Below are 16321 nucleotides of genomic sequence, written 5' to 3' on the forward strand. Positions count from 1 at the left end.
GCTCGATTGTGTCGTAAGATGCAATCATCATCCCTGAATTGCTCTTCAACAGTAGGAAGCAAGGTGCTTAAAACATCAATGTAGGCCTGTGCTGTGATAGTGGCTCGCAAAACAACAAAGGGTGCAAGTCTCCTCCATGAAAAAAAACAACCACACTATAACAGCATTGACTTCGAATTTTACTTTTGGCACCACACACGATGTCAGATGACATTCACCGGACATTTGCCATACCACACTCTGCCTTGCCGCTTGACCACGAAATCCAAGTTTTCTCACCTCCTGTCTAACTGTCATAGTACTTGCAGAGGATCCTGATGCAGTTTGGAATTCCTGTGTGATGATCTGGATATATGTCTGCCTATTACACATTAGGACCCTCTCCAACTGTTGACGGTCTACGTCAGTCAACGGACGAGGTCGGCCTGTATGCTTTTGTGCTGTACATGTTCCTTCACATTTCCATTTCACTATCACATTGGAAATAGTGGACCTACGGACGTTTAGGAGTGTGGAAATCTCACGTACAGACGTATGACACAGGTGACACCCAATCACTTGACCACGTTCGAAGTCTGTGAGTTCCGCGGAGCACACCATTCCACTCTCTCACAATGTCTAATGACTACTAAGGTCACTGACATGGAGTACCTGGCAGTAGGTGACAGCACAATGCAGCTAATATGAGAAACACGTGTTTTTGGTGGTGTCTGGATACTTTTGATCACATAGTGTACTCAAAAATAGTCGCCAAAACTGCTGACACATTGAAGCACAGGCCTGAACCCAGTCTCTCACTTTGTCATCTGTTGCAAATCGATGTCCACAAATAGCTTCTTTTAGAGGTCCAAACACATGAAAGTCACAAAGGTGAAAGGTTGGGACGGTACGGTGGAAGTTCCAATGCTTTGCAATGAAACTGCTGCAATGTCATCTTGACTGCATCGGCCGTGTGTGTGTGTGTGTGTGTGTGTGTGTGTGTGTGTGTGTGTGTGTGATAATTCTTGGACAACATGCCTCAGCGTTTCAACTTGGTGACACCATGTTTCATCACCTGTGACAATACGCAACAGAAAGACATATTCCTCCTCATAATAACATTGCAGGTTGGTTGGTTGGTTGGTTGATTGGGGTTGAAGGGACCAAACAGCAAGGTCATCAGTCCCTTGTTACAAAGGCGGTCAGTTCCGACAGAGGGACAGCTCAGAAGAGTCAAAAACGATAAAAGGTAAAAGGTAAAAGGCTAAAAAAGTGCAGTTGTGTCGTCAATGATAAAAACACAAGGAGGGAAGTCAGTAAATGGGCAACCTCAAGAGAGGAAATATCCCACCTGTGATGCAGTACAAGCAAGACCACATGCTATTTAAAAGCGTTCAACCGCCAGAGTGTAAAAGGGCGGATTGTAAAAGGGATTAAACAAACCTAAAAGGCGATAAAAACAGTAAAAGGGAAAAAAGAAGGAACATGGCCAGGGAGGGGAGTCAGGAATCTCCAAGCACAGCCTACAGTGGGAGACATCCCAACCCTCACCGCCCTGCCCCTACTCCAGAGGGAGATGAAAATCCTTAAAACTGAGAATAAAAACCACTTTCACGGAGGAAACTGAGAACCAGTTCAACCATCCGGGAATCGTCTGCTAATATTAAGGGTAAAGTGCAGGGAAGTCTGTACTTAGTACGCAGAGCTAAAAGAAGGGGGCATTCCACCAAAATGTGGGCCACTGACTGGAAAGCTCCACAACCACAAAGTGGGGGTGGCTCACCACGCAAAAGAAAACCATGGGTCAGCCTGGTATGGCCGATGCGAAGACGACAGAGGGTGGTTGAGTCCTTTCGCGAGAGGCGTAAGGAAGAACGCCATGGGACAGGTGTCACCTTAATCACACGAAGTTTATTAGACAAGGAGGTAGCCTCCCAGGATGTGGCCCATGATTGCGCAAAGTGGGATTTGAGATGAAGCCATAAATCCGCCACAGGAGGCGTGACAGGGAATGGGGGGTAAGTGACTGCTCCCCCAGCCAAACGATCAGCAAGCTCATTTCCTTGGATGCCCACATGGCCAGGGACCCAAAGGAAGCTAACAGAACAAGCAGCATGGTGGAGATCAGTGAGATGGTCATGGATGGAGGAGACCAAGGGATGACGGGAGAAACACTGGTCAAGTGCCTGAAGGCCACTCATTGAGTCTGTACATAACAAAACGCGATTGAGCTTGGACTGTTTAATAAAGGCCAGGGCCCGGGAGACCGCCATCAATTCCGCAGTGAACACCCCACATGCATTTGGCAGGAGATGATTTTCCATGCCTACAGAGGAGGTGAAGGCATAGCCCACACGATCAGCAGATTTAGAGCCATCAGTGTAAAAAACAACAGCATCCCGAAACTCAGATAAAATGCGGCAGAAAAAACAACGGAACACCATCGGGGGAACGGAATCTTTCGGACCTCGGCAGAGATCCATCCGAACTCGGGGCCGAGGAACTAACCAAGGAGGTGTGTTGGGGAGGGAACGTGGGATACAGGAAAAGGAAGGAAGCTGAAAATCACGGCGAAGAGACGCTAGGCGGAGCCCAACCGGTAAACCCGCCCGAGGGCGGGAGTCAGGTGGGCGACTTCCTTGGGCAGGGAACAGGATAGAATAGGAAGGATGAGTGGGAGAGGAACGGACAGCGATTGCATACGAAACCAGAAGCTGCGAGCGCCGAACGGAAAGGGGGGGGATCCCAGCCTCAACCAGGAGACTATCAACAGGGCTAGTCGGGAAGGCACCGATGGCCAAACGGATACCACGATGGTGGACCGGATCCAAGAGGCGCAATGTAGAAGGGGCAGCTGAACCGTAAACTTGACAACCATAGTCCAAGCGAGACAACACTAAGGCCCGATAAAGGTGGAGGAGAGTGGAACGGTCAGCACCCCAAGAGGTGTGGGCAAGGAAGCGAAGGACGTTTAGTTTACGGAAACATCCTATCTTCAGGCGTCTGATATGAGGCAGCCAAGTGAGCTTGTTGTCGAAAAGAAGGCCAAGGAAACGAAACTGTGGGACCACAGGTAATCGTTGTGCATTGAGATAGAGCTCTGGATCGGGGTGGACCGTCACACGGCGACAAAAGTGGACCACTCGTGATTTTAAAGGAGAAAACTGAAATCCGTGTGAGATGGTCCATGCAGAGGCACGCCATATAGCACCCTGGAGCTGCCGCTCTGCAGCGGCCATCGAAGAGGAACTAACCCAAATGCAGAAATCATCCACATACAGAGCAGGAGTGACCAAAGGACCGACGGAGGCCACAAGTCCATCTATAGCAATGAGGAACAGAAGTACACTCAATACAGAACCCTGAGGGATGCCATTCTCCTGGGTTCGCGGAAAACTTAAAACTGTACCAACCCTAACCCTAAACGAACGATGAAACAAGAACTGGCGGATAAAAATCGGGAGTGGGCCCCGAAGACCCCACTCATGAAGTGTAAGTAAGATATGATGGCGCCAAGCCGTATCATAGGCCTTGCGAAGGTCGAAAAATACAGCAACGAAATGGCGGCGCTGGGAAAAGGCCTGCCGAACTGCGGATTCCAAGCGAAGTAAATGATCGATCGGAGACCGTCCCTCTCGGAAGCCACACTGGTAAGGGGACAACAGACGCCGAGATTCGAGGACCCAAGTGAGCCGACGGGCTACCATCCGTTCAAGTAACTTACAAACAACGTTCGTCAGACTAATTGGCCGATAGCTGTCGACGAACAGGGGGTTCTTACCGGGCTTAATGACGGGAACCACGATGCTATCCCTCCATTGAGAAGGGAAGTCACCCTGGAGCCAAATACGGTTAAATACCCGGAGAAGATGTCGCTGTTGTGGAGCACCGAGATGTTGAAGCAGTTGGTTATGAATGGTGTCTGGGCCAGGGGCCGTATCATGAGAAGAGGAGAGTGCGGAAAGAAGTTCCCATTCAGTAAAAGCGTCGTTGTATGATTCTGACTGGCTGGGGGTAAAACATAAGGCGGAAGCTTCGGCCCGCTGTTTCTGGGGAAGGAAAGCAGCCGGATAGGAGGCTGATGCCGACGCTGTTGCAAAATGGGTCGCAAGGTGTTCCGCGAGAATCAACGGGTCCGTGCAAAGGCCATCCGGGAGGTGAAGACCTGGGAGGGTAGACTGCTGATGGCAACCTTGGAGAGAGCGAAGTGTAGCCCATACCCGCGACAGAGGGACAGCAGAACCGAGGGAAGAAACAAAGCGTTCCCAACACATCCGTTTGCTCCGTTTGATTAAGTAACGGGCTTTTGCGCGAAGGCGTTTAAAGGTAATAAGATTGGCAACGGATGGATGCCTCTTAAGGTGTTGCAAAGCTCGACGGCGATCACGGATGGCAACGGCAATGTCCGAACTCCACCAAGGGACCTGCCGGCGGCGAAATGGTCCAGATGAGCGCGGGATAGCAAGGCTAGCAGCGTGAACAATCGCGTCAGACATGTCACGTATGACATCATCAATACCATCCGACAATGAGGGAGAAAAAACGACCTGTGCAGTATACAGAGGCCAATTGGCACGTTTGAAGGACCAACGAGGTGATCTGTCCATAGGGGAGCGGGAAGGGAGCGAGAGAATCAACGGGAAGTGGTCACTATCGCAAAGGTCGTCGTGCGGTGACCATTGTAGGGAAGGGAGGAGGGAGGGAGAAGAGAGAGAAAGATCAATGGCAGAAAAGCTACCATGACCGGCACTGAAATGGGTAGGGGAGCCATCGTTAAGAAGGCACAAGTCGTGGTCGGTAATAAACTGGTCAATGAGATGACCCCCGACTAGATGGAAATGCACTGCCCCACAAGGGATGATGTGCATTAAAATCGCCAAGTATAAGGAAGGGAGGAGGAAGTTGCTGAAGGAGGGCACTTAAGGAGGCAGGTGTACGAGTTCTGTCAGGAGGGAGATACAGATTGCAAATTGTGACCCCAGAGTCCAGGTGGATCCTAACAGCAACTGCTTCCAATGTAGTTTGGAGAGGAATCCACGTGCTGGCAATGTCCGTTCGGACCAACGTGCAAACTCCGCCAGACGCCCGTAGGGGGCCGACCCGATTTCGACAGAAAGCACGGAAGCCACGGAGGGTTGGTGAGTGACCACCAGTAAAATGAGTTTCTTGTAGAACCACACAAGCCGCAGAGTAAAACTAAAGAAGAGATTGCAACTCCGGTAGGTGACGGTAATAGCCATTACAGTTCCATTGGATAGCCAAAGAACGATGAGTCAATTGGGGGGTGAACAGGCTAATGTCAGTCATGCCAGTGGGTCACCACCCGTCACCGACAAGGAGGGGGCGACATCCATGAATAACAGGTCAGAGTCAGGTTGTGAAGATGGGGACGAGACCTCTGGTGACACCAGAGACTCCTTGTCCCGGGACTTGTGCTTCTTCTTTCTTTCTGTTTGGGATCGTGGAGGGCTGTGCAACAAAATGGAGCCAGCCACAGCAAGATCGGGAACAGAAAGAGAGCGGGCGATCTGGGGGCCCGCAGACCGTGGTTCTCGTGGTGGCCGCGTGGCAGCAGACCTTTGGCCTGGAAGGTGCCGGGAAGGGGGATCCCGCGAGGGGCGCCCATGACCGGCAGACGCCGAAGAAGCAGGACACTTCTCCAGCCGGGGAGAGGAAGCGGTGCCCGGAGGGGATGGTGTGGGAACCGCAGGGGGAGGGGGGAGGAAAGGGGTTCGGGACTGGGGTAAGGAATGAGGAGGAGGGGGTGAAGATACTACTGAAGCATAACTAGTTGTCAGGGTCACTGGATGAAGGTGTGTATACTTTTTACGGGCCTCGGTATAGGTGAGACGATCAAGAGTCTTATACTCTTGTATCTTTTTCTCTTTCTGATACACTGGGCAATCCAGTGACCGTGAAGAATGATTCCCACGACAATTTACGCACACAGGAGGGGGAACACAGGAACTTCCCTCATGGAACGGATGTCCACAGTCACCACAGAGGGGGGCCTGCGAACAGCGCGAAGACATGTGGCCAAAACGCAAACACTTGAAACAACGCATAGGTGGTGGGATGTATGGCTTCACGTCACACCGATAGACCATAATCTTGACCTTCTCAGGGAGGGTGTCCCCTTCAAAGGCCAAGATAAAGGCACCAGTGTCAACGCGGTTGTCCTTCGGACCCCTCTGAACCCGCCGAACAAAGTGAACCCCCCGCCGGCTTAGATTGTCCCGAAGTTCCTCATCAGATTGAAGGAGGAGGTCTCTATGGAAAATTACACCTTGCACCATGTTCAAGGACTGGTGTGGGGTAATTGACACAGGAATCGTACCAAGATGGGTACAGGCACGGAGAGCTGCAGACTGGGTAGCTGAAGCGGTTTTAATCAACAGCGACCCAGACCGCATCTTGCCGATAGAGTCCACCTCACCAAACTTGTCTTCGATGTGTTCAACAAAAAACATAGGTTTCGTATGAGTAAAAGTATCCCCATCAGTTCTGGCGCAAACCAGATAGCGAGGGAAAGGTTTCGCCCCCAGCCGACGAGCTTGGCCCTCCTCCCAGGGGGTAGCCACGGAAGGGAAGGCGGAAGGGGCAGAGGAAGCAGCACGTGAAGAATCTTTTCCAGTCAAAGAGACGGCCGGAGAACGGCCAGAGTTGTGGACTCTTATGCGTTTCATGAGCATAGTGTCCGCCCTGATACCACCCACTCCGATCAGGGGCTCTCCTCATGGGCGCCACCCAGCCACAGCAAGGGCCGTCTGGCACGGCGGCCATTGCTGGGAGTTCCGATGCTCCAGGACGACAAGCAACCACTCCTAGGCTTACATGAGGTGGTCACAGCTCAGGTATCAGACGTGTGATCCCTGTGTTTTCAGGGGGCTCAACCAAAAGGGTACATAGCGACCCCACCACACGGGCTGGCTACCGTGCTGGCTATGGACCCTAGCGTCAAACAACGACGTAAAGGAAACGATGGAATCAATGATGATGGCACACGCCGGAGACACTAGGTAAGGTGCTCTTCCCCAAATGGCTCACACTACGGAAGAAAATTTAGTGATGGAGGTCAAACCCCAGAGGGGACCAGAGAATACCAAAAGGATGAAGGAATTACAGAACAAGGCCGAATTGCAAGGTCAGCAGAACCAGGAGAATAGCAGGGCCAACATAAGGAGGGACACCATAAGTAGGGACACCAAGAGAGGGGGAGGAGAGGTCGGAGGGAAGGATGAAGGACAGGAAAGGAGGGGAAGGGAAAGGAAATGCAGCCCGGAAAAAGAAGGAAGGCTGCAATAGCTCGGGGCCCCGTGCTCGCCACGCACGTACTCACGAAAGGACCGCGAGCCCCCTGGGGGGAACATTGCAGGTGACTCAAAGACAGCGCCATTCCAGTACTGCACTGTTCAGTGGTCAGATGGTGGGGGACCCTACTGCGCGCAGATTTTTCGAAAGTTCAAGTGTTGATGCATTACAGAGTGGGCAGTGCCCACACTAATACCCAGTAACTGATGGGTCTCTTCCGTGGTGATTCTGCGGTTGTCCAAGACTAAAGCATTCACTTCCGCAACAACTTCCGGTATGATGACAAGATGGGCCTGCCCAGGACAAGCATTGTCTTCCAGTGGTTTGTGCCTCTGAAGGAATCATTTGTGCCAATACACAACACTTGAATGACTCAGACTGTACTCACCATACACAGCCTTCATCTGCTGATACATTTCATAGCCTCAAACTCCCCCTGCCACCAAAAATTGAACTGCTCCTCGTTGTTTCTGCTTACTCCCGTGCAAGTTCAGTAGTGGCAGAAAACTTGTGTGACCACACTGGTGCTATGCAAAATGAAACGGTGTGCCGGCATCTGTATATCTACCAAAAGACGGCGCCGCCATACCTGCAGTTACGTGGTGCCATCTTGCGTGTAAGGTAAAGGTAGACAAACTGACCAGGTTTCATTTGAATGAACCTTATATAATCTAGTGCAGATCCTTTGAACAAAAAATAAGACACAGTAGTTGGAAGAAATTGTATGTCACAGCTGCTTACAAGAAGGGTAGCAGAAGTAATCCACAAAACTACTCAGGGCTTTTTGGTGGGAACAACGCAGCATGTTATCTTGGATGGAGAGTCATCATCAGATGTAGAAGTAATTTTGGTGTCCCCCCCCCTAAAGTTTGTTGTGGCCCTTGTTGTTCACGCTGTACATAATGGCCTTGCAGACAGTATTAATAGTAACCTCAGGCTTTTTGCAGATGATTAAGTTATCGTAAGTATTGCCTGGAAGAAGCTGCATTAATATTCATTCAGATCATAAGATCTGAAAGTGGTGTGAAGATTGGTAACTCAATTTAAGTGTTCAAAAACGTAAAATTGTACAAGTCACAAAATGAAAAAACACAATATCCTCTGACTATAACGTCAATGAGCCATAGCTGAAATCTGCCAACTCCTGCAGATACCTAGGTGTAACACTTTCGGGTCGACAGAAGCGTCCAATCTCACGTGTCGGCTTTGACCCGTGACGAAAGGGTGTTGTGGTGTGTGACGTCATGACGGTGCAGAGTTTGGTTTGTGAGTGTGGCGTGTTTGTAGATGTCGTCGTGTCGTGGTTTGTTGTGCCCTCTGGTGGTATGTTCAGTGTTTTCGTTTGTTTGGTGTATTGGGCTCAGTTTCTTGTTGCTCAGTATTGAGTGAGTTAACAGTTTTGTCTGAAGGTTAATGTAGTGATGATCGCTGTACGTCGGATGGTATTGTTATTAACTTTAATCGGATGTGGTTTTTTGTTCAGGAATGGATGTGGAAGATAAGATAAATAGTTCTCGTTTGAGGGCTATGATGGGGGACACAGCTTTAGAGCTGATTAAGTTCCTACAGCTTTTTGGCCTAATTGCCGAGGTGGTGAAGTGCGGTGTGTGCCGTGAAGCAATGAAGTTGGTTAAAGTTCCGGCTTCTCGGACCAGGGACGGTTATATGTGGCGCTGTCGCAAAGACGACATATGGCGTTCCATACGGCGCAGTATCTGGTTCAAGAAGTCTAGGTTGGGCATGGGCGAGATTGTACTTGTTATAGATCCCCACAGAGTTTTTGCGCGCATGAGACTGGTGCGAGTGAGAGGTGCGTTCTGGATTTGTATTCCTTTTGTCGTGAAGTGTGTTCAGAATTTATTAAGTGCAGGGGTAAGTTGAGGGGGCATGGGTTTGTTGTGGAGGTGGACGAGTCACAGTTTGGAAAGAGGAAGTATGGGAGGGGGAAGTCTGTGGGTGTGTGGGGCTGTTGTTCCGGGTAGTGGGAGTTCCGAATGTGTTTTTAAGGTTGTTGAAGGGCGGTCCAAGGCCGAATTGGTGGGATTAATTGAGGAATATATAGAGCCGGGATCCACAATAGTTTCTAATGATTTTTCTTCTTATAGGGGGTTGGGCAACAGGGGATTTAATCATTTAGTAGTGAACCATAGTTTAGAGTTTAAGAATTATGAGACAGGGGCTTGTACTAATACAATAGAGGGGATGTGGGGGCGCTTAAGTCAGTTCTTGGGAGGAGGAAGAGGTGCTCTTCCAACCTTCAGTCTCATTTAGATGAGTACTGCTGGCGGAAGGGTGTCCCAGAGGGCTATTGTGTTGTTCGGGTTTTCGTAAGGGCTGTGGGTAAAATGCATAGGCCGAAAGTGGTTAGTTAGGGTGGTCTGGGTAGGTGGGTGGGTGGCTGCAGCTCGGGGTGGGGTGGGTGGTTTATTTTGTTGTAGAGTATTTGTTAAGGTGGGGGGGAGAGGGTGTGTGTGTTTGTTTTTTGTTTTAGTTGTGGAGGATCTATTTTGTTGAAGTTTTTGTTGAGTTGTAGTGTGTGATTGAGAATTTTTTATGTTGCATTTGGTTTTTGTTTGTGGGTTTTTATTTTGGGGTCAGGGGGAGGGGGTGAGGTGTGGGTGGCTTGGGTTTTTCTTTTGGTTTAGTATTTTTTCGATAGGTAAAAGGAAGTGGTTGATCCTAACTTTTGGTATCGGGAGCTGCTGTAGATATATGTAGGTCGAGGGAAGTGTCTGTTCGTAATTTTTGGTGGTGCATTTTGGTATTTGTATTGGGGGATGGGATCAAGTGCTGCTGTTGAGCTATATAGGTCAAGAGAAGTGTTCGATCCCAATTTATTGGATCGGGAGTTGCTGTAGATATATATAGGTCAAGGGAAGTGTCAGATTCCAGATAATATTGTGTTTTGTGGTATTGGGTGAGTTTTGTGATGTCGATTTTTTTCGTCGTTTTGTATGGGGGTGGGTGCCTAAATTTGTTTATATTTAGTTTGTCCCCACCCAGAAACTCCCAATTTCCCACGCTTGTCACGTTAGAGTCATTAGGCTTTTAGTGAAACGTGTGCGAGATTGTTTTTCGAAGTATTTTCGTCTTTATAATATGTATGTAACGACTTTATATGCGTCATATTGGAATTGTCGTTTCCGCCATATTTGTGACGTCATGGGTCAAAGCAGACGGGTGGGATCGGACGCTTCCGTATTTCCACACTTTGTAGGAGTATGAAATGAAATGATCACAGACTCAGTCACAGGTAAAGCAGGTAGTAGACTCCAGTTCATTGGTGGAATGCTGGGAAAATACAATCAGTCTACAAAGGAGAATGCTTACAAATCACTTGTGCAACTCATTCTAGAATATGCTCAAGTCAATGGGACCCCTATGAAATCGTGCTGACGCGATATTACACATATACAGAGAAGGACAGCACAAATCAACACAGGTTTGTTTGAGCCTTGGGAGAGATTTACAGAAATGCTGAAAAAACTAAACTGGCCGGCTGTTGGAGATAAGACAAAGATTAAGTCAAGATCCCAACTTGTGACAGACAAACTGGCCAAGTTATCTGAACTTCTCGCCATTTTGCATCACCAAGGAGGCATATCTGGTTTAGAGATGCCAAATTTCACACACCTCTCCTTTTTTTCCCTCTCTTATATGAGAATCTAGACAAATCATTCAGCATTCTGTATGAGAAAGGCTTGTTTATCACAAATTGCTCATGGTCCAATTGGACATGTTTCTGTGAGGACATCATCATAAGAGAGAGGGGTCTAACATTGTTTCAACTTAATTAAAGGAATCCCTCACAAAGATCTGACCACAAGCACTTCCTCTGAATGTCATCCTACAAATACCTCCAGGTCTTCAGACTCCCAATCCCTCACAATTATGTCCCACAGAAATAAAGTTTCAGTCTTTTCCAAAAGATGCCTTTCAGTCTCTCTCACAAATTCAAACATGGTTGGTTAGTTCAAAAACAAACCTTTTTTACTCATTCCCTGTAAGGAAACACTTCCATCTCTAACAGTTATTACTCAAAGCCCATACCAAAGTTGCCTCTCCTAATTCATATCCCCGCTCAACGTCACAACGACATTCCTCGACTCCAGCTTTATCTCAATATTTATTCCTAGATCACTCTATTGCAGCACAATTGTGACCCATTCGCCCAGTGTATAAAGGCTTCACCAATGTTTTGACAAACTGTAATGTCGTCCTCCCAGAGGATATCTACTGACTGACTGAAATCTCTAGTAACAAGTAGACTATAGGGATCCACTTCAACCCCTGTTGAAATCTGTAGTCCCCTCCCAGATTGTCTCTCCTAAGTCAAGCTTCTTTCAAACTCCTTGTCATCTCCCACTACACTACCACCAATAAAGTTTCCTAGAATCTACAAATCTAGCTGTCCAGCAAGCCCCTAATTGTCCAAAAATCCAGCCCATGCCACATACCATAATTTTCGACTTCAGAGACACCAACCACTTCCTCAATCACGTCCCTATATTTGATGCTCATTATCATCCAACTCACTGCTTTTCACTGTTGATGCCCATTACACAATGAAACATTCCTATGACCTGGTTACTATCACATATCGTGTTTCACAAAGTCTTGACGAAACCAAACTCACCATATCATTATTTTTACAGGTAGCTTCATCTGAGGGTAATAGAAACAAATAAATCATAGTGTAGCCACTCATGTGGCACCGCCACATTCCAATACCTTTATAGGATACCCAGGGAAAATATTTCTAGTCACCAACCCATCTGGTCCAGGTTCACGGATGATCTGTGTCCAGGGTCAAGACACTTTTCAATGCAGCTCTTACATCACACAATAACTGAGTGTTTTGGTCTGATGGACATGGGGGTAAGTTCTCTCATACAACACATGTACATGAACCTTTTTTTGGGAGGGGGGAGGGGGTGCTGCAGCCAATAGGATGATCATTAACACACATACAGCTCCTTCTGAAGCAGAAATCTAGCTCATTATATTGCTGAACACAAGTGCAAACATACTGTATTACTGTGATAAGAAACTAAACTGTGTGTTGTGCAATGTCTACCATGGAATGAAAGCTGCCATCAAATAATAGTGGACTGGTTAACACTTCTAAAGGCTGGAATATCAAATTTGGAATTACAAATGTGGCTCTCTCAATATCTTCCTATTGATGGCAGATTTATTCAAGGCTGAAATGCTACATATATATGTTGTATGATGTACACTTTTGCATGCATCACCGTTCTCAGTGGACGCCACTTTCATCACCTGTAAGCCTCTTCTATTTTACCTTCTGCAAAGATTACAAAATTGACTTAAAAGTGAAAGATATCCTATCTGTCTAGTTTAAACCCCTGTGGAAAATGGTTTCCACAACTTGTCCACATTTCTCATTGGTCAAATAGACTAAACAAGTCACAATAACATGAACAAATGTCATTTACTGGAGCCTATTAGGTCACTTTTTGCAGAGCCTGCAAGCAATTTTACAGATAATGATAAAATAATTGTGAAACTAGTACAATAAACATCTGTTACCTACAATTTACTTCACAGGGTTTGGCAACATGAACTGTCTTTTCTCAGACTGATTTCTGTTTCCAAACAGCAATAAAATATAATCCAAAACCTGTTAGTTATCTCTCTCAGAACTGAAAGTTGCACAATTAAAATGTTACCACGAATGCTCAACGATTTTTGCTTTTGACAAGCCATATCCCTCATGTCATGAAGTTTTTCTATGGGAGGAGATCTGACTCAAAGCTTTTATATTGACATGTCTGTATTCAACAAACCACTACTTTTCAAATACAGTAGCACAGTACTGTATAGTCCCCTGCTATGTTCTGACATCACAGTACACCTGTGACAAGTTCTCAGTTTCACTGAGCCTATGCAGATCATTGGTAGTATTCTATCTTATAGTTAAAACTATCGCTGCCCCACACAAGCTACTATATATTACTGTTCTGTCTGCCAAAAAATACTGCTGAATGCATGTATAAGGCTAATGAAACTACAGGTGCAGAGACCACAGAGGTGCCACATTACATATTGCAAGGTAGCACTACCTAAAAATATGTCCAGTGATGACTTTCCATTTTCTATTCTGCTCACAGCCAGACACCGAAGCTGGAAAAAAACTCACTCATATACATGAAAGTCATTCACAGTTTCACAAAACTGTCTATGACCAATGCAAACTGGAATCAGCCAGGGCTCTGTATAGGCATGAAAAAATAATAGTTTGTACACTGTAGTCTCGTACTACTTCCGAAAGCAAGGGTACAAACTGGAGTCTTAATCGGGCGCACATCCTTCTCGCGAAAAATCACGGGCAAAGTATCAAACAAATGAAACCAAAGTTTTATTGTAGTTACTAAAAGCTCCACAGCATTACTGCCACACTATCCGTTAACAGCGCATTCCGCTACAAAAATTCCCAGAAGTAAACAATATACCTCGGACCCTGTTGATATTGTGGCTTGTGTTGTTGATTCATAAATAAATCCATCGCTTTCCACACAAGTTCGTGGTCCAAACAGCTGTGTTTCATCCGCAGGATTAAATCCTGTCCGTACTTCGTTCCACACATGCATCATGTACTGTACTGAACAGTATCGTTCATAACAAGACAGTTAAAACACAATGACACTTTGGCGGTATTTGACTTTCAGCGCCACTAGATATCCAAGGATTATATACCAATACAAACAACGATCTCGAACTGTAGTAGTCGTACTGGTCTGTAGTATCGGAGCATCAGCTTTTTAACACTTACAATGCGTGGTATTTAGATTAGTAGTGACAAGTGAAGACTTGGTTATCAAATATGACTAGCCTGCCTCGTTCAGTGGAATATCTGATGTAGTTGGTGACGAAATTCAATCTGGGTAAGAGAAAGAGTTTATGATGTGCACCATTTTAAAATAAGGAAGAATACCCTACCGGGTGTTAGGAAAGTTCGAATAACGGAGACCAGACGATTGTGAGCAAACACTACTTTATTGCGATCGAACGATACAAAAGCGTGACTACACAGTCACACGTCTCACCCCACACGGAAATCTTTGTCTATTGCACAGATATTCCTGTTCAACGCCCCTAATCTCGCCGCACAGCAAAGCTTACACCTCTGTGCACCGCTGTCGATGTCGACATCCCCACAGAGCCCCTCTAGGCCCCCTCCCCGCATAGTGTGTAGCACTGTGGCAAGCTGAGTGCAGCTGTCATCCAACATCGGGTATGGAATGTACAAATGTGATTGACCAGCCACTTCATGACTGGGCTGAGCACTGAACACGGCTGGACCATTTCTCATATGAACGCTGCGCAAATATGCATAACTGGTTGTGCCATGCCAGACATGTATGTGAGATGTGGCTGTACTGTTGCTTGAAGAAGTATTGTGCAGGTGTGCTTGACCATTAGTACCATGGCAAGTACTTAAACGAGACATGACTGGACCCAGAGAGGTGCCACCCATAGCGCTGATATTGTACAAATGGTAAGGTAGCATGTGGTGTGGAAGCTGCCAGAATTGGCTGGCGTGACCACAGGCTGTGGCAGAAGGGGTGGTGCATCAACAGGTGCTTCTATGTCGATGTGTCGACTGGAATTGTCATGTGAGAACCCTCAGACAGATGATTGTGGGAGCACTGTCTATTGATAAACGAGATGAAATAACAGTATAGTTGTCGTCATGAGCTATAGCATATGCGTGTTTGATTCGCTGCATGTGGGCTACATTCAAATGCAGTGCAATGTCTCATCCAGCACCAAGGTATTAATGACGATTATGACACTGGATTGAAGTCTTTAAGGCCTATGGTGATAATAAAAGGGCCTTCTGAGTCCGAAGAGGTCGACTTCAGACTGGAAGGTATTCAGTCATCACTGTCATTGTCCATCAACGTGATGTCATTGGCATTTACGGTATCGTCAGCCTGTAGGACCCACATGTGCTTTAAGCAGTTGCTCGAGACAGTCGTCACTTTGCCATTGCGCAGGCTGTCGAATTTGGGTGTCCCTTTTGAGCACTTTGAGAGGTCCTGTGTAGGGTCATTGTACAATCAGTCTAAACTTGTCATCGCACTCTATGAGATAACCAAATAAATGCAGCACTCTGCACATGAACACCTTAGCAACAGCACCAACGTGTGTCTGATCAGGTCTTTCACACATTGAACCAGAGCAGAAAGGTCCATCAGACTGCAATTGTAAGGCAAAAGCTGCAGGCAGTATTAGTGAGTTGCTATATAGAACTTCGGCTAGTGATGCTTGCAGATCCTCCTTGAGTGCTGATTGTACTCCTAACAGTACCCATGGCAAAGCCTCTGTCCACAAACCTCTGTGGCACATTAGTGAGGCTTTAAATGTTCTGTGACACTGCTATGCCAATCCATTGCTCTGCAGGTGGTATGATGCTGTGTGGTTGTGCTTAATGTCACATAGTTTCATGTTGTTGTTGTTGTGGTCCTGAGACTGGTTTGATGCAGGTCTCCAAGCTACTCTATCCTGTGCAAGCTTCTTCATCTCCCAGTAGCTAATGCAACCTACATCCTTCTGAATCTCTACGATTTTTACCCTCCACGCTGCCTTCCAGTACTAAACTGGTGATCCCTTGATGCCTCAGAACATGTCCTACCAACTGAACCCTTCTTCTAGTCAAGTTGTGCCACAAACTCCTCCCCAATTCTATTCAATACCTCCTCATTAGTTATGTGATCTATCCATCTAATCTTCAGTCATCTTCCGTAGCACCACATTTCGAAAGCTTCTATTCTCTTCTTTTCCAAACTCTTTATCGTCCATGTTTCACTTCCATACATGGCTACACTCCATACAAATACTTTCAGAAACGACTTCCTGACACTTAAATCTATACTCGATGTTAACAAATTTCTCTTTTTCAGAAACGCTTTCCTTGCCATTGCCAGTCTACATTTTATATCCTCTCTACTTCCACCATCATCAGTTATTTTTTTCCCCAAATAGCAAAACTCCTTTACTACTT

At 46.8% G+C, this 16321-nt stretch overlaps 1 protein-coding gene across 1 annotated transcript in view; it reads right to left on the reverse strand.

The window, feature by feature from the left end:
* LOC126336566 (uncharacterized) overlaps positions 1-13976 on the reverse strand; it is a 283854-nt gene extending 269878 nt beyond the window's left edge. The window contains exon 1 of the mRNA XM_050000416.1: positions 13767-13976. Coding sequence (XP_049856373.1) covers positions 13767-13907 — 141 coding nt within the window. The 5' untranslated portion in view covers positions 13908-13976. The remainder of the gene's footprint in view (positions 1-13766) is intronic.
* Between the last annotated feature and the right edge of the window lie 2345 nt (positions 13977-16321).

This window comes from Schistocerca gregaria, chromosome 2, assembly GCF_023897955.1.
Source record: "Schistocerca gregaria isolate iqSchGreg1 chromosome 2, iqSchGreg1.2, whole genome shotgun sequence".
NCBI lineage: Eukaryota > Metazoa > Arthropoda > Insecta > Orthoptera > Acrididae > Schistocerca > Schistocerca gregaria.